This window comes from Sinocyclocheilus anshuiensis, unplaced genomic scaffold, assembly GCF_001515605.1.
Source record: "Sinocyclocheilus anshuiensis isolate Anshui unplaced genomic scaffold, SAMN03320099.WGS_v1.1 scaffold1054, whole genome shotgun sequence".
NCBI classification, from domain to species: Eukaryota; Metazoa; Chordata; class Actinopteri; order Cypriniformes; family Cyprinidae; genus Sinocyclocheilus; species Sinocyclocheilus anshuiensis.
The window spans coordinates 457,114-482,573 of NW_015536544.1; the positions used below are offsets into that span (position 1 = coordinate 457,114).

At 34.4% G+C, this 25,460-nt stretch overlaps 3 protein-coding genes across 3 annotated transcripts in view; 1 reads left to right on the top strand and 2 right to left on the bottom strand.

The window, feature by feature from the left end:
- usp3 (ubiquitin specific peptidase 3) overlaps window positions 1-5,551 on the bottom strand; it is a 15,725-nt gene extending 10,174 nt beyond the window's left edge. The window contains exons 1-5 of the mRNA XM_016499417.1: window positions 5,218-5,551; window positions 1,242-1,302; window positions 747-890; window positions 477-560; window positions 289-370 (exon numbers count right to left, since the gene is read on the bottom strand). Coding sequence (XP_016354903.1) covers window positions 289-370; window positions 477-560; window positions 747-890; window positions 1,242-1,302; window positions 5,218-5,308 — 462 coding nt within the window. The 5' untranslated portion in view covers window positions 5,309-5,551. The remainder of the gene's footprint in view (window positions 1-288; window positions 371-476; window positions 561-746; window positions 891-1,241; window positions 1,303-5,217) is intronic.
- Window positions 5,552-6,155: 604 nt separating this feature from the next.
- Window positions 6,156-9,298, bottom strand: LOC107698374 (kunitz-type U19-barytoxin-Tl1a). Its single transcript, XM_016499365.1, has 6 exons — window positions 9,208-9,298; window positions 7,676-7,873; window positions 7,302-7,478; window positions 7,183-7,227; window positions 7,027-7,105; window positions 6,156-6,413 (listed from the first exon to the last, which is right to left on the bottom strand). Exons 1-6 carry the CDS (start codon window positions 9,290-9,292, stop codon window positions 6,287-6,289), a joined length of 711 nt encoding a protein of 236 aa, XP_016354851.1. The 5' UTR covers window positions 9,293-9,298; the 3' UTR covers window positions 6,156-6,286.
- A 9,654-nt stretch (window positions 9,299-18,952) lies between these two features.
- The window catches only part of LOC107698269 (carbonic anhydrase 12), an 11,450-nt gene continuing 4,942 nt past the window's right edge, over window positions 18,953-25,460 (top strand). Inside the window, 3 exon segments of the mRNA XM_016499230.1 lie at window positions 18,953-19,080; window positions 20,441-20,461; window positions 24,091-24,270. Coding sequence (XP_016354716.1) covers window positions 19,026-19,080; window positions 20,441-20,461; window positions 24,091-24,270 — 256 coding nt within the window. The 5' untranslated portion in view covers window positions 18,953-19,025.

The following is a 25,460-nucleotide window of genomic DNA, read 5'->3' on the forward strand; positions in this document are numbered from 1 at the left end:
TTTTTTATAATTATTTTACTTTTTTAAAGCTCTATTCTTGACGTACACATGAAATAATAAAACAAGTAAAATATGCAGCTTCTTCTGGGCTTAATGACAGCATATTGGTGTGGGAAATCACAGGAATTATGAAACCTGAGTCACCTGCACTGCATGTGGACGTTTTTTACCTTTCAGTAATTATTAACAATTAAATATGTGGTGAGATGGACATTTCAAGTTTTTCCAAACCCTATCTTAGCACACCAGGGTCTTTTACAAACGTATCTAAAATCCAATTAAACTCACACTGTCTTTCTTCAGCTTACTGTCAGGAGAGGAACTGTCTGACCGTTTTCTCTTCCTCTGTCTGTCGGTATTAGACACAGAGCTGAACAAAGAGAATAAATCATTTCAAAAGCAATAAAATAAACAATGTATTTATGTGATGATGATTGATGAAAGGATAAATACACTTCGATAAACACCAGACTTACTTTTCCAAACTCTGCAGATGTTCTCTGACCCTCTGCACATGCCCTAGTTTTGTGTCGTTCACCACAAATTCGTCGCATCTGTAACTACAGGGGGAAAAAATGGTATGAAGGTCAAAAAGAACATCATGAAAGATTAACACACAACATTGTTCACTGAATAATACTGTATGTACTGTCCCTTTAAGACACTCTCATCTTACTACTGTCCATTTAAAAGCATTTATGGAAAGAAAAATAGGGAAATAGGGGAAGAATAGGGAAGAAACCAACCAGAACGTGCTATAACTGTTACAGTCCATACACACAGAGTGCTGCTGACTCTTCTCGCTCGACTTTTCTCGCTCCGGCTTCCTTTGACAGCCTCCTGGTGCCTGAATCTCCTCAAAATGCTTTTTGGCATGGCCGTTTACATACCTGCCACAGGAAACAGATGCAAAGTCATTTTAATATGTGAGAAATTTAATATTTTAAGAATTAAAATACAATTTTTTTTTTTTTTTTTTGTATTTTCGCCTTTATTATGACAGGACAGATCAGAGCTAACAGGAAGTGGGAGAGAGAGGGGGGGCAGAATTGGGAAAGGTCCTCGAGTTGGGATTCGAACTCGGGACACCCGTAGCGCAATGGCGCTGTATGTCAGTGCACTGCCTACAAGGCTTACATATAATTCTAAATGATCAATTACATTACATATAAATAATCGTTTATTTGTAATATTTACTGTAAGTCACCACACAGACTAAAAATATCAACTTAAGCACTCACCTTCCACAATGCACGTTCAAACACGTCAGGCAAACCCATGGACTTTTGTTTGACCGGCAAACTACAAAACATCAAAATATACTGTATATGAGTAACATCCATGATATTATTTGGCATTTTACAAATGTATAAAACAAAGAACATTTTAATTATTTTTATTTTATATATTTTTTTAATTAATGATTTTTCCTACACATGTAAAATAGTCAGCTTCTCTTGGGCTTAAAATGTAAAAATAAAAAAAACGTAAGTAATACATAATATACATAAGGAAAATATAACCGATAATAAAAACAAAAAAGACAATATATAATATTTTTTTATTTTAATTTCAAAGCATTTTAAATGTGTATGCTAGGCCTACACTTAAAATAATAAAATAAGTAAATTATTCAGGCTGGGCTAAAAATATTACAAAAGGCTATAACGTATTAAAAATGTATAAAACCAGACCTTTTTTTTTTTTTATATTAGTACAATTTTTTTTTTTCATTATTTTGCCTACACTTGTAAAATAGGCTGCTTCTTTTAGGCTTAAAATGCTAAAATGCTTTAAAACAACAACAACAACAAAAGAAATAAATAAGGAATATACATATAATAAAATATTTAAAAAGTATAAGCATATTTTTTTCAAGCTCTATACTAGACTCACACGTAATCTTGGGATTAAAATAAATAAGTAAGCAAGTAAGTAAGTAAGTAAATAAGTGCGTAAATAAATCTTTTTAATATTTGTATTATGTTTTAAATAATTTTTTAAATAATAAATCATTCTTTTTTAAAATAATTTTGCAAATATAATTTTGTATTTTATGGATGTATAAAAGCAGACCCGCATACTCAAAACATGAAACCTAGTGTATAATAAAGACTTCTGCAATGTGAAGAGATAAGGTGGCATATTAACCGCATGTGAATGTAATCTCTGGCTGTGGCCTGCTGGGAGAGAGCGCTTTGTTCTAATTGCCTTGATCACCTTCCCTCTGAGCGCACAACAAGCATCTGAATTAGCCGTTGCTAAGGAACGGTCGATTCTCGTGAATGCTGGTCTCTGCACGACCCCAACAAATGTGGAAAAAGTCAATAGACCCCATACGTCTCCTCGTACTTGCTGACCGCCTGGGCGCTAATTAAGAAAGCGGCAATGCTGTGCTATTGTAACATGCTTTACATAATGTGCTTCACACAAAAGAAGCGACATTCTAACAAAATGACAAAATGTTATTAGGAACAAAGCCACCTTAACAGGTATGCTGTGTACGATTTTCCCAAAGAGTCTGCAATAAAGTGCAGTAAAATTGAAGCCAAATTCATTTATATGGTATTGAAGGTGGCTCATTCATAGCTTTGTTTTACTAGTATAGTCATTTTAAATGAATAATTAAGTAATTAATTTTTAGCAGTACTAATGACTGACATGTTTCATAAGTGTGAAATGTGTTAAAGAAGAGACATGGGGCATTTCTCATGTCCTGTGGGTGTGCTGAGGGGCCACTGGGCGTCACATCCTAAATGTTCATGGATTTTCAGTGTAATCTAACATTTCAATTCATCTTCACTCTGGTCTTGCCACCAAAAATACACATCATCATAACCTATTATGTAATGCAAAGTATGGATGCATAATAAACTGGTGATGTTATTGTTATTAATAACTAGCATTCTTTTTTCTTCATTTGATGTATGTCAATTATGAACGCATTAAGTAATATGTTATATGCATAAGGGAAATATAATAAATAATAAAAACAAAATGGACAAAATTTTATATTTTAGTTTTAAAGCATTTTAAAGTTGTATGCTAGGCCTACACTTAAAAATATTAAAATAGGCTACAACATGTATTAAAAAATGTATAAAACCAGACCATTATATATATATATATATATATATATATATACAGTGGCCTTAATAATAAAAACCTTCATTTAAAAACTGCATGTTGTGTTTACTTGTGTTATCTTTGACTAATATTTAAATTAGTTTGATGATCTGAAACATTAAAGTGTGACAAACATGCAAAAAAATAAGAAATCAGGAAGGGGGCCAACACTTTTTCACACCACTGTATATATACACACACACACACACATACACTTGTAAAATAGGCAGCTTATTTTAGGCTTAAGATGCTTTTTTAAAAATGCTGTTAAAAACAGGCAAAACAATAAATATTTATAACCAGTCGTCATCGATGCCAATATCTACCGAGTGCAATGCTGAAATATGTATGGCATCAAATAAGATTGTACACAAAATGGTACATTTAAATTTTAGAACTTATTTTACTAGTTGTTTATATTCACTACAAAATACCTAAAACAGGAAATGTTTATGCATTGATATTTGCCAGAATTTATCCATGTTGAAAATTTCAAAATAGCCAAATTTTAGCCAAATACACTACCATTCAAAAATTTGGTGTTGGTAAGATTAAATAAATAAATCATAGAAATTAATACTTTTATTCAGTAAAGATGCACACAATTGATCAAAAGTGACAGGAAAGACATTTACAATGTTACAAAGGTTTACTTACAAATAAAATAAACTTAAAATAAATGCTGTTCCTTCAAGCTTTTTATTGAAAATAATAATAAATGTTTCTTGAGCAGCAGATCTGCATATTTAAATGATTTCTGACAGATCATGTGACACTGAAGACTGGAGTAATGATGCTGAAAATTCAGCTTTGCATCACAGAAATAAATTACATTTTTAAATATATTAAAATAAAAAACCGTTATTTTATATTGTAATAATAATTTATAACATTGCTCTTTTTACTGTATTTTACAGCCTTGGTGGAGCATAAGAAAATCTATTCAAAAACCCGAGCCCAAACTTTTAGACGGTAATGTATTCATCCGCCACTATTTATAATATTGGCCATAATATAAAAATAAAATTCGATATCATGCACCCCAATTAATAATATCTCTAATACACCTACTTTTTACATCTCATTTTTATTTATACATGAAATCTATGCGTTTTCAAGGAGATTCTGATGATAATAAAAATAAACACTAGATCCTGCACTTCTTTCCACAAGTTTGTTGCCATGAGACCTAATGGGTTACTTTAAAGTTCTCTCCAACCTTTAACGGCTTCCTCGAATGTTCTCGGGAACATTTTTTTCCAGCAAACCGGCCCCTGTAAAAGCAGTACCACACTAAGCCAATAATGACCATCTACAGTCGCTCACTTTCAAATTGCCACTCTTCATATTTCCATACAGCAAATGACCAAATCAAACAAAAAAAAAAGTGAGGAAAAAGTAGCAAAACTTTTTCAGATCCTTTGTATTTCAGTGCTTTCTTACACATTTAAAGCCATGACTGTATTAACATTACACTAATGTTGTAAAAACGTTTGCAGACATTATTTCCGGTTTATTTTCAGGTATGCCTGTCTAGACTGCTTTATATTCTCTGCATATGAAGATCAATATTAATCATACTGTAAACAAGCAGATCTGTACCCTAAATGAACAGCTCGATATAAAGCAAACGACAAATTAGAGTCAATCACAATAATATAACATTAAAAGCCACTAAGAAAAAAATAAATTAAAAACTCACGTAACTTTCTGAAACAAACAGGAGAAAACGAAAGGAAAGTAAATGTGACGTTAATTTAATATTTTTTTTTAAACAAAACATTTTCCTGAAATGTGTACACAGAACAATAATAGCAAGTTTGACTGCTGTGTGAAGCTAAACTAGCGTTACTCTGTTTGGGGTTTAATATTTAATGAAGCACAATTACTGAATATTATCATTCCACGTCATATTATATGTTTATGTGTTCTTTAGTTTTCAGTTATATTAGTACAAAAACACAAAAGTCTCCCAGCGCGAGCTGCTGTGAACAATGAGGCACTTAGCTCGAGCTAACATATCTTCCAGGAAACGGACTGAGTTGATACTCGGTTTTAGTGAATTATCATCCGGATCCGCGTTTAACTCACCGGAGCAGCACCATGAGGAAGGGGGACCGTTGGGGAACCGGGTCGGATCCACCGTCATACAGACACTGGAGCTGAGGTGAGGGCACTCCATGAGTCTGTGTGCTAGCTACAGCACTAGCTAACCCAGTCTGTCCTCTTCTGGATGATTTCTGTGGTGGTTTAAACTAAAAGTGCGTGTTAATAGGCAAAAAATGGGTTTTCGCTTTCCAGTTTAAACGTTTAAATGCCTGGGCAGTGCTGTTGGTCTGCTAAGTGAGGTCAGGGTGTTGTTATGGTCTAAGAGAGCAGACATGCATGCTCAGACTCGGGCTGTCTCAAAACCTGCTGTACTGAAACTTTTTGATGCTGTGAATAAAACTATGGATAACAATATAATTACATATATTCTGTAAATGTTAACTTGTATTTATTTATTTAGTTAGTAGAAATAAATTAAATAATAAAAATAAATGATATAATTATTTATTCAGCTTATTTTTATTTAAGTTTTTATTGTTTTATTTTATTTCTGAAGTGAACCCCTAAAACTATGACTAACAGTATAATAACATAATTAATTCTGTAAATGTCCACTTGTTTTATTTTATGTTTATTATTGCAATTTTTGATCAGTTATATAGAGAAACATAAAACTATGACTAACAACATGATAACATTAATTCTGTAAATTGACTTATTTATTTATTTTCACAATTTTATGCGATTTTTTTATTTGAAAACCTCTGCTTTATCATCATCCACTGATGTTCTCTCACTATAAAATGATATATACAGTTACCTGGCCCGTGATTAATTTTCCAAGCACCGACAGGCAAACAATGCCACACTTCTATAAGGCATTTAAGACCATACTGACATTTCTGGTTTAAATGTTTATTGTGATATGACCAGTTTAGCGGACAAATAAAACAGTGCAAATAAAAATTGACTTCCAAATACAGTACAAAGTACAAGTAAATAAGCAACAGAACTATTATGTGCAAGCATATTTACCTGCACATCTTAAAAAAAATGGTAAAAAATGATTGCCCAAAAGTTTCAATGTACATTTGTGGTTTAAAATGTAAATTTAAGAGATTGTAGAGACTTCAAGAGTGGCAGGCTGTGCTTCTCCTCCTCCCATCTCAATGGACTGCTCTTTCAGCGGTTGCTCTGCTGACTTTCCATCTTTTTTCCCATGTTTCTTCGAGCTAGGCCTAGAAAATTCCATATTAAAATTGTATTTACAAAAAAAAACATGTCAGTAACAAACAATAAAGCCAAACATACACACACACACACACTAGTTTACTAGTGGGTGCAGGACACTATAGTTCATTTATGTAATTGAGAATAGCAAAATAAAGTAAACTGTGACATATTATACCCACAAATTCTACATACAGTGGACTACCAGTAAAACCGATAAAAATTTGGGACCAAAAATTATTCAGACTCTTTGACCTGACCATGTTTTGCTTAAGTGTTATCTGACATTATCAAGATGAATTTTTAATGTGTATTTGTTTGAATAGATCAAGGCCTCGAGGACCATTCAGGTGAATCAGATGTACCAGTTGGTAAGTGAAAATTAAATATGTTTTCAACTCATTCAGATTTTTTATTCGATGATATTAATGTGTTATTATCCCATCAGGAATTATCTTGGGCGTTGTGTTTGGTCTTATTGGTGCCGTTATTTTCATTGTGGTGATTGTCTTTGCTGTCAAGAATAAGTAAGTCATTACAGTATGTACGTATGTATGTATGTATATATATATATATATATATATATACATACATACATACGTACATACTGTAATGACTTACTTATTCTTGACAGCAAAGACAATCACCACAATGAAAATAACGGCACCAATAAGACCAAACACAACGCCCAAGATAATTCCTGATGGGATAATAACACATTAATATCATCGAATAAAAAATCTGAATGAGTTGAAAACATATTTAATTTTCACTTACCAACTGGTACATCTGATTCACCTGAATGGTCCTCGAGGCCTTGATCTATTCAAACAAATACACATTAACATTCGATTTTGCATATAGATCTCTGGGTAAATTCACTATTAGCCGCATACCTGCTGCATTGTAACATGTGGCATTGCACCAGTTAAGTGTGAGGAATCGGTTTCCGTTGCCCACACAGCCGGTCCAGTAGAAAGACTTGCATGTGTGATGCTCAGGACTGTAGTAATAACGGAGATAGTGACCGAAACATTCCCCTGGCTTCTTTGGAAGAGTGCAAACTTGTCTTGCTGTTAAAAACAGTGAAATGAAAAATAAAAAATAAATATTGTTTCTACCACACGGTGGCAGTATTTTCTTAAGTCAAGCATTGTTTGGACAAGATTGAATAAACGAATGAATCATAATCAAACAATCATAACGTGTATTTCATATATAAAAGCAATTATGTTACATTGTTTTAGACATATGTGTGTAGAACAATTACCGTCCATAGGAAACAGTGCTTCAGCTCTGTGTGAACAGTTTCTCATGCACTGCTTCTCCGTTATAAAACGGTTTGCATTTCCACCACTCCCCGAGTATCGGAACGGATAACAGTTGTCTTTTTCTGCATCGTAGTACATATAAACTCGAACATCGGATTCAGGTCCCGTCCCTGCATCTGGCGTTAGACTGCAGGTCTCTAGATTAGACAGAAAGTGATTTGCACTGCATTATATCTGTGTCCAAGTTTTAGAAAATCACAATTTATAAAAAGCATCATTATATATGCTACATTATGCAAAAACAATAGAAGCAACCATGGAAATGGGAGTGATCTTTGTATCTTGAATGAGTAATGTGTAACTAGTCTGGCACAGTCCACACCTAGTTTTTATGACGGTTGTAAATGTTATCTTTTTATGTTAACGATTACTAGGGTTTTACACCTGTCCTGAACAGCCAGTGGCCTACAAAAACTCAAGACAATGGTTTCATTTGTACCTGTTACAGTTAAATATTCTCTTTGAATACATTTGGAGTCATAAATCCAAGTAAATTTACAATCGTAAACAAACACAAAAATCAATTGCCTGATTCTCATTAATAATATCAATTGCAATGTCCTGTGTCATGAAAGGTGTAGACTCACTGGTCAATGGTGTAGTTTACACCGTTTTTATAAGTGAAATCTATTCACTTGTCCATCCCAATCTGTTAGTGTGTATTCATGTTCTTTTAATTGTATATGCTGTTGTAGCTCCATTAACCTTTCTCCACCATTTCTTTCTCCACTTTTTTATGTGACTGACCCTTCATGTAAATAGTATGCTAATTCACTCTCATTTAAAGTCTTATTTGTCATCACGATTTTGCAAGAATATTGATTTTTTTTTATACAATCCTTTTTATATTTATAATACGGTTGTGCAAAATTCAGAATTTATCATTTGAATTAAATTGGCCACACCCCACAGGAAGTTGACTTGGAATGACAAATTCAAAATGGAGTATTATTACACCCTAGCCTACTCTTAAACATGAAGATGTAACATTTCAAACAGATCTATACTTCTATCTTTCTCTTTGTCTTTAAATTAGTTTTTTTTTAAAGTATTAATTCCAGGTTTGTCTCAATGCACCTTATTTTCTAGCTAAGAATTACACTTCAACTTCATATCATTTATTTAAATTATAGATTCTTAAAATATAAACTGCAATTTATATACATACATACATATATATTCCCTCCCATTCGCTGCTAATGGCGAAATGACTTTCTAAGGTGTGACTGTCCACTGTCCATAGAAAGTTCAAAGAACCTTTGCTCATGCTTATACATTTTTTCACTTTACCTAATTTCATCACATAAAACATGGTTATGTTTTGTGTGATTTGGTAATTTTTTTGACCTTGAGAATAGTATTTTCTACATTTAACAACATGAAGTAATGAGGAAAAAACAAAGACCAAACCAGACATAACCCCATTTATCACTCGTAACACAATTTAATATGTTGTTGTTTTTAATCTTACCCGATTTTGTTGTTTGGGCCTGAATGTTGTGGTTTAGAGCAAAAATGAACAAAATTATTCCAAGTTCCCTCATAGTGAACCACATATGAACTGGTATAGATGAACGTTTGCAAATTATGATTAGGAAGGGGAGGATGATTTGCACTTTGTACTTTCTCAAGATAAGAGTAATAAACTCTGAGGAGGGAACAACAGACTTCTGACTGTAGACTAACAATATGATTTGTTCCAGATAACTCAATTACCAGAGACTGTTATACAGCAGTAAAATGAATCTTTATTATTTGGCATTCTTTATTTAAAAGCAGTACTTAATAAATGGCATTTAAACACTGTGAAAAGCTGTGTGTTTGTAATCCATAATCCACAATAATGCTTTCTCCAGTGAAAAAGTCCATCTCCTGTTGTCTCTCACATCAAAATACACCCAAATATTTGTTTAGAGCTGTTTTTTTGTTTGTAAACTGTGCTTGATCTGTGCATATTTCTCTCTCGATTCAGATGAGATGACTTTTCTTCTTCACTGGAGAAAGCAATTATTAAATGTCTTAATGATGGATTTGTTTCTTACAAACACACAGCTTTTCACTTCATAAGATGTTAACTGATGGACTGGAGTGTTGTGGATTACTTGTGGATTATTGTGATGTTTTATCAGCTGTTTGGACTCATGTTCTGACGGCACCCATTCATTGCAGAGGATGAGGTGGGGTGTTAGCTATTACTTTAATATATGTTTGTAGTAATAGTAATACTGGAGATAGTGACCGAAAACATTGCCCGGACTCTTTTGGAAGCTTGCAAGCTTGTCTTTCTGTTAAAAATCATTTTTACCACATGAGGGCAGTATTTGAATTTCATACAAAATGCATTTCATACAAAAACAAATCTTATGTTGTGTTTCTAGAAAAATTAGTTTTCACAGAAACTGTATTTTTATCATTTCTTATTGCATAGATCCAGTCTACCATATAGTTTGTATGACATCTTTTCAAATGCTGCCTGCCACCTCTGCCCAGTCCTGCAATCCACACTGATTATAGTTTAATGGTGAAAAAAAAAACTGTAAAAATGCTACAGTAACAACCTGTTATTTGCTTAAGAGTACATTCACTTACTTTATATGGTGAAAAACTGATCTATCAGGACATTAAATGTAATTTTATGGTAAAATACTGAAATTGACAGGTTTTGGAAGTAAAAAGATCAAGTCAACTTATAATTGACATTACCTATTCCCTGTGAAACATTTCACATTTGATGGTATTTCATTTAAATAATTGTGTTTTTATTAGGTTTTGTTATAAGTTATGTACATGATGGTGTTATGTTACATCATGCCATTCTCTGCAGACTTATTTAAATATTGCGCGGGAAAGACAGATCCGATCGGTTATCCAGATAGAGAAGTCAGCTGATTTTGCCAAGTGTAAACGCGCCGTGTCCTGATTGACTGATGATCCGATCTGCTTGATCAGATCACGGTGATCGCATGTTAATGCCAAGTGTAAACGCAGCCTAAGTTGCCAAATGCCATAATTCAAAGTTTGTTTTGATGAATCTTTCTTTTCTAATTAAAACTAAACATCCTGTTCATGCATTTATCTGAACTTCAGTTCATTTTAATTTTACTTCCTACATTCAAATTTGAATCAGATATCTGCATTCTGTTTGCTACCTCAATTCACTTTTACATTACCTATTTTGACACAGCTGATTGTTACAAATAACTTGATTATCAGAGACTGTTATTCCAAGAGACAGCAGGAAAATGAATCTTCATTACTCTGCATTCTTCACTGTAAAACCTGATAAGTTAAGAATACTCAAAACATTTGAGGAAACTTATTGCCTCAAAATATTTGAGTAAACAAACTCAATTTTTTTTTAGGTTAGTAGAGCTTAATTTTTATGACAAGTGGGGCAGGGCTGAGAGCCATGGGAGCCAAGCCAAGCCTCGCTTCCATGATCCCACCCCACTCATCACAATGATAAGTATATACAACTTGCTTCCATTAACAGCACATTCATTCAGATATTTATAGTTAAGTGCCAGTTAGCAACAGCACACTGGCACGTATTAATGTAGTTATCAAAAAGACTCACAATACTTACATGTAAATAGTCAAGCAACATGCAGTTTAAATAGTCTTTAAGTTTAGCTGTCCATCCTCAACCTAACCACAGGCTCTACTCTTCACCACAATGGTAACACTACAAAACCAACATAACAGAAACCCATGTAAATCCTAACATAACACAACATTTAAGTACTAACTTATGTCTCTCTATGTTAATCTTGTGTAAAAACACACAAAATAACACTTAATTTTTACATTTATTTTCCATATTGTCTGATGCAAAGCATGTTGGGAACTAGAAAACGCAATCATTTTAAGTTCACCTTACTACAACAACATTTTAAATTTACAGAACTTATTTCAATTAAGTCCAATGAACTTTCATTATTATTTGAGTGAAGTTAACTCATTTTGTTTAATTAATTTCACTGTTCGGTTTTACAGTGCGGGGGAGTTTGTGAGACAAGGTGTTGAAGGGGTAAAAAAGGCAGCAACAGCTGTTTTTAATTTCGTTGCAACAGACATATGGACCGGGTTGATTAACTTCCTGGTTAGGATTGGATGGTATATTTTATACGGAGGATTAATCTTATTGGGATTAATGTTAATATTAATTATGATAAAATGTGTCTGTGCATCTATAGGTAAACAATTTTTTTCAAGGAAAGAAACAAAAGGAGACGAATTAACTGTTCTAGAAAAGTTAATCGAACTTCAAGATAAGGGGCACAGACATTTTAAAAAGAAAAAAAGAAACCTCTGAGAAAAAACATTGTTGTAAAAAGACCTTGTGGATTATTGTGATGTTTTATCAGCTGTTTGGACTCATGTTCTGACGGCACCCATTCATTGCAGAGGATGAGGTGGGGTGTTAGCTATTACTTTAATATATGTTTGTAGTAATAGTAATACTGGAGATAGTGACCGAAAACATTGCCCGGACTCTTTTGGAAGCTTGCAAGCTTGTCTTTCTGTTAAAAATCATTTTTACCACATGAGGGCAGTATTTGAATTTCATACAAAATGCATTTCATACAAAAACAAATCTTATGTTGTGTTTCTAGAAAAATTAGTTTTCACAGAAACTGTATTTTTATCATTTCTTATTGCATAGATCCAGTCTACCATATAGTTTGTATGACATCTTTTCAAATGCTGCCTGCCACCTCTGCCCAGTCCTGCAATCCACACTGATTATAGTTTAATGGTGAAAAAAAAAACTGTAAAAATGCTACAGTAACAACCTGTTATTTGCTTAAGAGTACATTCACTTACTTTATATGGTGAAAAACTGATCTATCAGGACATTAAATGTAATTTTATGGTAAAATACTGAAATTGACAGGTTTTGGAAGTAAAAAGATCAAGTCAACTTATAATTGACATTACCTATTCCCTGTGAAACATTTCACATTTGATGGTATTTCATTTAAATAATTGTGTTTTTATTAGGTTTTGTTATAAGTTATGTACATGATGGTGTTATGTTACATCATGCCATTCTCTGCAGACTTATTTAAATATTGCGCGGGAAAGACAGATCCGATCGGTTATCCAGATAGAGAAGTCAGCTGATTTTGCCAAGTGTAAACGCGCCGTGTCCTGATTGACTGATGATCCGATCTGCTTGATCAGATCACGGTGATCGCATGTTAATGCCAAGTGTAAACGCAGCCTAAGTTGCCAAATGCCATAATTCAAAGTTTGTTTTGATGAATCTTTCTTTTCTAATTAAAACTAAACATCCTGTTCATGCATTTATCTGAACTTCAGTTCATTTTAATTTTACTTCCTACATTCAAATTTGAATCAGATATCTGCATTCTGTTTGCTACCTCAATTCACTTTTACATTACCTATTTTGACACAGCTGATTGTTACAAATAACTTGATTATCAGAGACTGTTATTCCAAGAGACAGCAGGAAAATGAATCTTCATTACTCTGCATTCTTCACTGTAAAACCTGATAAGTTAAGAATACTCAAAACATTTGAGGAAACTTATTGCCTCAAAATATTTGAGTAAACAAACTCAATTTTTTTTTAGGTTAGTAGAGCTTAATTTTTATGACAAGTGGGGCAGGGCTGAGAGCCATGGGAGCCAAGCCAAGCCTCGCTTCCATGATCCCACCCCACTCATCACAATGATAAGTATATACAACTTGCTTCCATTAACAGCACATTCATTCAGATATTTATAGTTAAGTGCCAGTTAGCAACAGCACACTGGCACGTATTAATGTAGTTATCAAAAAGACTCACAATACTTACATGTAAATAGTCAAGCAACATGCAGTTTAAATAGTCTTTAAGTTTAGCTGTCCATCCTCAACCTAACCACAGGCTCTACTCTTCACCACAATGGTAACACTACAAAACCAACATAACAGAAACCCATGTAAATCCTAACATAACACAACATTTAAGTACTAACTTATGTCTCTCTATGTTAATCTTGTGTAAAAACACACAAAATAACACTTAATTTTTACATTTATTTTCCATATTGTCTGATGCAAAGCATGTTGGGAACTAGAAAACGCAATCATTTTAAGTTCACCTTACTACAACAACATTTTAAATTTACAGAACTTATTTCAATTAAGTCCAATGAACTTTCATTATTATTTGAGTGAAGTTAACTCATTTTGTTTAATTAATTTCACTGTTCGGTTTTACAGTGCGGGGGAGTTTGTGAGACAAGGTGTTGAAGGGGTAAAAAAGGCAGCAACAGCTGTTTTTAATTTCGTTGCAACAGACATATGGACCGGGTTGATTAACTTCCTGGTTAGGATTGGATGGTATATTTTATACGGAGGATTAATCTTATTGGGATTAATGTTAATATTAATTATGATAAAATGTGTCTGTGCATCTATAGGTAAACAATTTTTTTCAAGGAAAGAAACAAAAGGAGACGAATTAACTGTTCTAGAAAAGTTAATCGAACTTCAAGATAAGGGGCACAGACATTTTAAAAAGAAAAAAAGAAACCTCTGAGAAAAAACATTGTTGTAAAAAGACTATCAAAAAAGAAATATAGATATTGAGCAAGGCTAGTTAAAAAAGGGAAGTAGGAGGAGTTAGGAAAATATACATAGTATTTGAGTAAACAAACTCAATTTTTTTTTAGGTTAGTAGAGCTTAATTTTTATGACAAGTGGGGCAGGGCTGAGAGCCATGGGAGCCAAGCCAAGCCTCGCTTCCATGATCCCACCCCACTCATCACAATGATAAGTATATACAACTTGCTTCCATTAACAGCACATTCATTCAGATATTTATAGTTAAGTGCCAGTTAGCAACAGCACACTGGCACGTATTAATGTAGTTATCAAAAAGACTCACAATACTTACATGTAAATAGTCAAGCAACATGCAGTTTAAATAGTCTTTAAGTTTAGCTGTCCATCCTCAACCTAACCACAGGCTCTACTCTTCACCACAATGGTAACACTACAAAACCAACATAACAGAAACCCATGTAAATCCTAACATAACACAACATTTAAGTACTAACTTATGTCTCTCTATGTTAATCTTGTGTAAAAACACACAAAATAACACTTAATTTTTACATTTATTTTCCATATTGTCTGATGCAAAGCATGTTGGGAACTAGAAAACGCAATCATTTTAAGTTCACCTTACTACAACAACATTTTAAATTTACAGAACTTATTTCAGTTAATTCCAATGAACTTTCATTATTATTTGAGTGAAGTTAACTCATTTAATTTAATTAATTTCACAAGCCGTAATCAGTAAAATGGCTTTTAAGTTCAATGCTAATTGAGTTTAAAGGAATACTTCACCCAAAAATAAAAATTTGTTGAAAGTTTACTCAACCTCAGGCCATCCAAGAAGTGGATGAGTTTGTTTCTTCATCAGAACAGATTTGGAGAAATGTAGCATTACATCGCTTGCTCTTCAATAGATCCTCTGCAGTGAATGGGTGCCGTCAGAATGAGAGTCCAAACAGCTGATAAAAACATCACAATAATCCACAAGTAATCCACACCACTCCAGTCCATCAATTAACATATTTTGATGTGAAAAGCTGTGTGTTTGTAAGACACAAAATCATTATCGAGATTTTTAACTTGCATGTTTGCTTGACCTGTGCATATTTCAGACGAGATGAGTTTTTCACTTCATAAGATGTTGATTGATGGACTGGAGTGGTGTGGATTACTTGTGGATTATTGTGATGTTTTTATCAGCTGTTTGGACTCTCATTCTAACGGCACCCATTCACTGCAGTGGATCCATTGGTGAGCAAGTGATGTAATGCTACATTTCTCAAAATCTGTTCCGATGAAGAAACAAACTACATCTACATCTTCATGGCCTGCAGGGTGAGTAAATTTTCAGCAAATTACATTTTTGATTTGGTTTAATTTTAAACACAATTATCATTGGTCTAGCACAGAAATAAAAAATAAATTCAGTTTAAAATGTATAAATATAGCTGAAGTCATTAATATAATATAATATAATATAATATAATTTTTTTGTGCACCTCACTATGAGAGAATCCTTCACAGGTTACAGATGAAAATAGTATCCAGCATGGTGCCAGTAAGAGGCCCCACAAATGATGTGCATGGAGATTCAGGTTTCAGCAGTGGCTGTCCCTTATAGAACATACATTAAAACATAATTCAGCCCCATCATGTATATAAGTATAGGCTACTAAAAATGTTAAATACATTGAGTGGCTCAGATGGTAAATTACTGAGGGATTATATTCATTTGACCTTTGGTTCACTAAAAGATCATCTATGTGTCGCAGTGGGTGATTCACATAGTAAGTGACGTGACAAATTTAGATTGTAGCGACATTATAAAGTATATCAGTGTGTATAAGAAACAAAATCTCAAGAACCTTATTTACAGCATGGATTTTTCCCCTTCAAATAATGGCAGGTTTAGTTAAGACACCATTTTTTACATAATATTACAACAGGTTAAAAAGGAGAAAAGCTACTTATCACACTTTTCACTCAAGTGAATATTTATTTGTGCCAACATAGCAGGGCATATCAAGTTGTTAAAATAGGAACCTGCTGTTTATTGACAGTAATTTATTTTTAATACTATCTAAAAAAAAAAAAGAAAGAATCATTCGCAATCTGTGTTTTTAAAATGATTTAAAATGACTTTTAAGAAAATTTAAACAAAAGGAAAACAAGAATGAAACGCAAACCACTTTTTTTAATTTAGGAATTATTATACTTTTTTTTTTATTCTATATTTCTATATTTAATTTTTTTCTTCTTCTCAGAGCTAATATAGGTGAGAGAAAAATTGAAAACCTAAACAAGACTCATTTGAAGTTGTTTCAAGGTCACCAGCAGGGGGAGAGACTAATATACTAAAATACAGTATCTCACAGAAGTGAGTACACCCCTCACATTTTTGTAAATATTTTATTATATCTTTTCATGTGACAACACTGAAGAAATGACACTTTGCTACAATGTAAAGTAGTGCGTGTACAGCTTGTATAACAGTGTAAATTTGCTGTCCCCTCAAAATAACTCAACACACAGCCATTAATGTCTAAACCGCTGGCCACAAAAGTGAGTACACCCCTAAGTGAAAATGTCCAAATTGGGCCCAAAGTGTCAATATTTTGTGTGGCCACCATTATTTTCCAGCACTGCCTTAACCCTCTTGGGCATGGAGTTCACCAGAGCTTCACAGGTTGCCACTGGAGTCCTCTTCCACTCCTCCATGACGACATCACGGAGCTGGTGGATGTTAGAGACCTTGCGCTCCTCCACCTTCCGTTTAGGTCTGGAGACATGCTTGGCCAATCCATCACCTTTACCCTCAACTTCATTAGCAAGGCAGTGGTCGTTTTGGAGGTGTGTTTCGGGTCGTTATCATGTTGGAATACTGCCCTGCGGCCCAGTCTCCGAAGGGAGGGGATCATGCTCTGGTTCAATATGGTCTTGGCAATCTTCTTATAGCCTACGCCATCTTTATGCATCTTTTGCATCTTTAGAGCAACAATTCTTTTTTTCAGATCCTCAGAGAGTTCTTTGCCATGAGGTGCCATGTTGAACTTCCAGTGACCAGTATGAGAGAGTGAGAGCGACAACACCAAATTTAACACACCTGCTCCCCATTCACACCTGAGACCTTGTAACACTAATGAGTCACATGACACCGGGGAGAGAAAATGTCTAATTGGGCCCAATTTGGACATTTTCACTTAGGGGTGTACTCACTTTTGTGGCCAGCGGTTTAGACATTAATGGCTGTGTGTTGAGTTATTTTGAGGGGACAGCAAATTTACACTGTTATACAAGCTGTACACTCACTACTTTACATTGTAGCAAAGTGTCATTTCTTCAGTGTTGTCACATGAAAAGATATAATAAAATATTTACAAAAATGTGAGGGGTGTACTCACTTCTGTGAGATACTGTATATAATAATCCACTAATATATATAATATATACTAATATATTAGCATTACTGAGTTTAACCCAACATTAATTCAGTTCGATGTTTACCAATGTTTGTCAAATGTTTCACAGTTATGGACTGCAAATTTTTAGGATGTATTAATTTAAACTATTCATGTATAAACTGAATTATCGTTGCGCTTCTAGCCTATCTATTCAGTATATCTATAGGCTTGTAATAATAATGATGACGATGATGATGATGATGATTATGTAGGCCTGCAACAATTAATTCCGGTCCTAGCTGAGCGGCGTTTCGTGCGCATGGACTGATAGATGAATTGCGAGATGATAAATTATGGTGCAATAGCAGCAAAACCAGTCAAAGATAATATATATACAGTGTTGGGGGTAATATATTACAAGTAACGCAAGTTACGTAATCAGATTACTTTTTTCAAGTAACTAGTAAAGTAACGCATTATTTTAGAAACAAACAAGCAAGCCCTGTCCAGATTTAAAAAGTAACGCAAAAGAAATGTAACGCATTACTTTCCATAAAAAGTAACCAAGTAACGTAATTAGTTACTTTTTTAGGGGGTAACTCAATATTGTAACGCATTACTTTCCATAAAAAGTAACCAAGTAACGTAATTAGTTACTTTTTTAGGGGGTAACTCAATATTGTAACGCATTACTTTCCATAAAAAGTAACCAAGTAACGTAATTAGTTACTTTTTTATGGAGTAACGCAATATTGTAATGCATTACTTTTAAAAGTAACTTTCCCCAACACTATACAGTTGCACGATAAACACGATGCCCACAATATACATAGACACCTATAATAACGCAGTACCTATGTTATTTGAGGGCACAGTAAACACCGAGCAAATGCTGCAATATGGAGATATAATCACTGTCATATCTGCTGTAATTTATTTTTTTCTCATATCAGATGACGCTCTATTGTACCTTGTTTGCGGAGTTTTAAAATGACCGGTTTGAGAACCTGTGGCTAATAGCTATTATTACTATATAATCTGAGTTAAGATAAAGCTATACTCCTCTGATGGCCAAAATGCTGTCTGGGTAGGCAGCACACTCGCTCGAGGCACAGCCGCAGATTTGGATGAAGTCACTCACTGTAAACGAGCGCGCTGCTATGTCGTCTCCGTGACGTCTCCTGCGTTTAACTCGCAGCGCAGCATGCTAGATAAAAGAGCCGGTTCCGACAGCTAGGCTATGTCAGGGTTTCTCTCTTCTGAGTCGACTTCTGAGGGTACATGAGAAGCAGCCGGTACCTTGACACTTGCAATGACACTTACACTTACATTTATCATCTTGATCGCGTGTCCCTTCGCATCCACAGGTAAGTCTTGCAGAACTCCCGTTATAATAACTTAACTTCCGTTGATTGGTCAGAAACACGGTAACCTATCACCTAACAGGTCATGTGCATTCAAAATTGTTTCTTACATATAAAAGTATAAATGAAAATGTGAATCATTAATGATGTGTTCAACATAATGTGGAAATGTTTGCTAATAAGTTATTATGTGGTACCTTATTTTATAGTTTTTGTTGGTGAATAATGGATTATAGATGTGACATTTGCATATTATACTGCAGAAATATGTAACATTTAATCTTATTTTTACATTCTTTTAAATCACTTTCAGAAAATTACTTAATTTATGATGCATTTATGAATGTATTTTTTTTTTTAAGTACTCAGTCGAAACCTTTTGTAAAAATTGGCAACATTTTGCATCACTTTAAATGGACAGTATAGCCTCATATTGGTGTAGAAGCAGTAATTTGGAAGAAAATTTAACATCAAATATAGATTCCTGGCAGTTCATTTAAGTTGTTAGCATAATGAGTGGGTGAATGCTGTTTCCATAAATGAACAACCTTGGGAGTAATGTAAAAACATGTAAAATCATAATGTGTAATTATGAATTTGCAGAACCCCAAAATGCTTTGAATTAGCAAGGCTGTGTCTGAAGATCTGACAGATGACCTCGAATGACCTCAGTGTATTGAAAACCACAGGTGAAACATTTGTCACGCCAAATTAGCGCTCAGGTGCCGACTTAACTGTGCTGTTAATACCTTGTCTGTGGATCTTCCCCAAAGGGTCAGTTCAGGAAAAACTTGTGGTCCTGCAGCAGCAAGGTAGATTAACTGTTGTGAATTAAAGTGATGACCAAATTGCTTGGGACATTTTTGCGGCTTTCTGTTTGGACTCTAAATCTCATATTGAGAAAATATCATAATTTCCTGCGTCATTTGGGAAAAGTTTTCATTACTTTACAGTTAATGCATGGTACATTAAAAATAGCTGCGCAAAAATGCTTTGCATTTCATTATATACTCTGTGTCAACTTCTGTTGTTTAATTTAAATTAAACTTATGAACTTTAATCATTCAAGGAATGCCTTGATTTCCAGTGACTTGCTCTTTAGCATTTTAAGCAGTGACGGATTACATGCTCCGGGGGAATCTCATTGTGAACCAGAAATCTCTGGGAAAGAGCAGCAAGAGTCTGGCTCAGCCTGTCAGTCAGATTGACCGAGAGCAGCCAGCAGTGACCAGAGCAGCAATGCAACCAGAATGTCCAGAGTCCAGCTGCAATGGAATGCATTATTTGATTGATTTATGACTGAATTGAGTGATTCCTAAAGAACTTTAAAAGCATTTAACATTTGTTTCGGTTTCTTTTTCAGGGGCAAAATGGTCATATAATGGTAAGAAGAACTTTTATTATTATTATTATTATTTAATTTCAATCAAACAACCACTGTTGCAATTCAAAATGTTTAATATAAAAATGGCTTTCCAATGTTTAATATAAAAATGGCTTTCCACACTAAATGAACACAGTTATGTATTTATGCACCATATATCAATATATAATCATAAACAGCAATATTTACCTGCATACTTTTGGGTTGATAAGATTTTTTTTTTATATTTTTGAAAGAAGTTTCTTATGCTCACTAAGGCTGCATTTTTTGATAAAAAATACAGTAAACCAGTAATATTGTGAAATATTATTAGAATTACGATGTTCTATTTTAATATATTTTAAAATGTAATTTATTCCTGTGATGCAAAGTTGAATTTTCAGCATCATTACTCTTCAGTGTCACATGATCCTTCAGAAATCATTCTAATATGCTGCTTTTCTGCTAAAGAAACATTTATTATTATTATCAATGTTGAAAGGAGTTGTGCACCTTAATAGTTTTGAGAAAACTGTGATGTATGTTTTCAGGATTTTTTTGATAAATGGAAAGTTCAAAAGAACTGCATTTTGAATTAGATTTCAAATTAGTCAAATTAGATGAATTATTCTTTACTGTCATATTTGATCAATTCAACGTGTCCTTGCTTAATAAAAGATTTAATTTCGTACGGTCCCCAAACGTTTGTCTAATTTCAGTAAAACATTTTAATATATTAAAAATGCCACACAGAGACTTCTGTGAGCAAGCAGTGCAGATTTAATGAAACAAAGGAATCATTGAATCATTTTTTATTTGATTCATTTAAACAAACAATTCGAACTGATTCCTCGAAATTAATTGAACTTAATTGAACCTAACGCCATACTCACTATGGAGAGACACTATTAAAGACTCCTCACAATCAAAAAGTTGACTAAAAAATGTATTTAACAAAACGTTGATCGTGTTGATTTTGTCCAATCAAATGCAAGATGGAGGAATCGTGAAACTTTTAGCTTAGGTTATCACCTGACTGCAAGTAATTGAGTTGTAATGCCTTCTCTTATAATGGAGTCGTTTTCACCTCAGTAGTAAAGGTCATCCAGTCATCTGCTACAGAGACCAGCAAAACGTGCTCTTTACACACTGAAGAGCTTTAAAATAAACATGCTTAATCACGGCCGCTGTCACAGTGTTCTGGTCTATTGCCTGCACCTAGGGAACCAAACGGGATTCTGGTTACCATGCTCATGAGCCAAGACTATTCCTGGGTAGGCTTTTTAACTGTTATCTCTAACAATCCCAGTATGTCATACCAGTGTGCTCATGGAGACCCTCTGGCAACCATGAAGGAGGTATCAAAGAACATGTTGCTCCTGGAAAATGGGATCTCTTGGTGCAAAGATGACATTGTTTTGACCCCTTTTGGCACTCATGGCTCTGAAATGATTCTCACCATGTGATTCCTGTTAGTTTGCCCACCCAGCTCTCTCCTCATGCCGCTGTCACATGTTCTCACTGGCTTTGCAAGGAGACCTTGTTGAACTATTGCAGGTTCATTGTGTAATAATGACACATGTGTGATAATGACACATCCCTCCCGGATACACTCAACCACTTTTATTCACGGTTTGAAATGCAGAATGACACACCTGCACAAAAACTGCCCATACCTCCCAACGACCAGGCGCTCTGTCTGTCCCCAGCTGACGTTAGGAAGACCCTATCTAGGATTAACCCACGCAAGGCTGCGGGTCCTGACGACATGAATGACAATAAAGCTCAACTTGACTTGACTTGACTAATGATCATTGAGTATGGAATTACACACTTTTATGTAATTACATTACATGTCTTGTTTTGATTTATTTTATGGCTGGTTTGAACTAAGATATAAGGTGACTCAAGGGACCTCAACTGCAAAACAGAGCTGTTATAAGGGCTTTATTTTGGGAAGAGATTTTTCGTCTAATTGCTTGCCTGTGAAATTTCATAGCTCCCTGTACTTAGGAAAGAACAATGCATAATATTATTCTGTCTTTGTGTGTGGCACATTGCAATTTACAAGCTGAATCTCTTCTGTCCCTTCAGTTAAACTTGTGAAATAATTTTCACTTCTGCGTGCAAATTTACAGTGCCTACAAAGTCAGACTACCTTGTAATGTGCTGTATTTAGGCTTGTTTTTTTTTAGACAATGTGATTATCAAACCAACCACCCTCATTAAGCAAATTGCTAAGTTTAGTTGCTACTAAAACTAGATCTTAGCATTTTCTGAAGAAAACATGAGTGGCACTCATGCAGAAGTCAGAGGTATGATGCTAAAGTGTTTTGGTGGTTGCCAGGGTGTTGCAGTGTGGTTGCTAGGGTGCCATGGGTGGTTTCTAGCTGTTCTAGTTGCTTGGCTATTGCTAAGTAGTTAAATACTGGCCCAAGTGGCCCAAAATGTAAATCTATGGGAATTGTTTGCCCATTAAAATGTTAATGTATATCATAAAAATATATATTTTGAGATGCAGACAATGTGACAAATGAGTGAAGCATCCAACTGACCACTGTTTGAAATACCATGACAAATAGCTCAACGAGAAACACTGCAGTGCTTGTGCTGTTGTTTAGGTGTTATCATGCCCATCAAACAGAGCTCAGATGAGTGTTGTCCTTTGTGCCGGCTAACACTGAGAGTTTTTATTTTTTAAAAATTACTTATAATTTAAATATATAGAATACAATTTTATTATATACAAATATTTAATTGCTATTTAAATAATACTAGTTAGATAATAGTATTTAAATGTATTTAATTTTATTATTTAAAATTCATTAAATGTATTTAATAAGTAACTTAGCTGCATGACCTCAGCTTCCAACAGTTCAGTGTTAATGTCCAACACATCCAGACCAGAGAGCTGCAGATGTTTTACTGTAGAGGTCTGCTCATTATGCCTTCATAACAGTTATGGTTTAAGGGTTATGAACCGGCCACAGGCACCTGATGTGATTATGATGGAGAGGCTAGTCCAGATTAGAAATGAACTGAGCAGCGAGTAATTACGACCGCAAGGGAGGAACATGTTAAGCTTCTAAAAGAGACATTGTGTTGAAATCTCGCAGTTACAGCAGTCCAGAAAACAAAAGCTGCCCACAAACCCATGATCATCATTGACAAAGAATACACAAGCCCTTAATATGATGATTTAAGCCCACAGCGACAGCAAACCAATTTTACTGACGCTGTTTCAGTAGTAGAAAACAATGATAATTGCAATTAAAAAGCCTAGAAATTATTATTTTAATTAGAAACTTTGCCATATTATTCAAAAAATGACTTTTTTCTGTACCCCCTTCTCTACAATGCACCAGAAATGTCTCTTAGACAAGTTTATACTCCTGGAGTTTATACTGTTGGAATGACTTCAAAGCCTCCCCCAAAGCAACAAAACATCTTTTATTGTTGGGTGTGGTATTCATGTAAGGGCATTCATTGTGTAAGGCAGTGTTCTGTGACTGCTGACCTTAGCCTGTGTCTTAGCAAAACTTTAATGCAATCCAATTCTGGCCACATCAAATGTTCAAACACCGCCAGATAAGAAACGGCCAGGGAAGGACACTTGGGTAACCACAACTTTCTTTGATTTTTGCTTTCAGGACCTGACGGAGAACACAACTGGTCCAGCAACTATCCATTTTGCGGAGGAGCATTCCAGTCGCCTATTGACTTCCAGACACATCTGCTGAGATACGATTCAAACCTGCCGCCCATCCAGGTCCAGAACTACAACCTGTCGACCAATGAGCAGCTCACTCTCAGCAACAACGGACATTCTGGTTGGTGCAGTATGATTATAGAGCATTTTGCTTTTTAAAGACAACTAATAACTATTGTCACATTACGTACCGTTTAAAATGTAAATTTTTAGATATTAAATTCCATATTGTAATGTCTGAGTGAAAACATAGACCTTTTATTCACTACAATAGATTAAAGGATTTGTGGTTGTTAAACTAATGAGACTGTGCATCACACATAAAAGTAAAATAGTCTTTCTTCTCAAACTTAATTTCTAGGTCAACGTGGAGAAAATAATAGAAGGATCTATTTTGCATGTCATTTCTTGTAATCACCCGCTTATTATGATAAAACAAACCTGTTTGTATTTTAGTCTGGAAAAAATGGCAAAGTTGTGATTCAAGGTAAAGTCTTAAACAACATCACAAGTGCTACTTTTCAAGGTAATGGGTATTTTCGGCTATATTTTTGGTCAAAAGTGCATTAAATAGACTGTAGTTCTTCCATTTACCATTTCTCAACTGTGATTGTTTACTTAAGACACTCTTATTTTATTCACTCTCACTCCAAAGAGCCATGTCCTGCTCGAAAGAGAGGGAAATGTATAGTTAACTACAGTAAGTGTGCATTGCTGCCACAGAGCTTTAGCCACAAGGATGAATACTGATGAGGTTCCCTGACAGTGTACCACTGTGTTTGGGATTTTGGAGCCATTTCACACTGAGTTTGGAAAAAGTTAGGCAGGATTATTAGTTGAAAAGCTTGCAGAATTTGTCAAATACACAAGGCCCTAGCCATAATTATTATTGGTGAAAGTGCAACAAAAACCTTAAAGGGGTCATATGATGCTGTTAAAAAGAACATTATTTTGTGTATTTGGTGTAATGAAATGTGTTTATGTGGTTTAAGGTTCAAAAAACACATTATTTTCCACATACTGTACATTATTATTTCTCCTCTATGCCCCGCCTTTCTGAAATGCGTCGATTTTTACAAAGCTCATCGGTCTGAAAAGCGAGGTGTGCTCTGATTGGCCAGCTATCCAGTGCGTTGTGATTGGCCGAATACCTCAAGCGTGTGACGGAAATGTTACGCCCCTTACATTTTGTGATGCCTTGTCTTGAGCGACGAGACAAAAACATTAAATCCCATTATAAACGAGGCATTTGTTGCATCCAGTGGGGACATAATTAAATGTCAAACAAAGTAGTTTCGCTTTCACAACGAA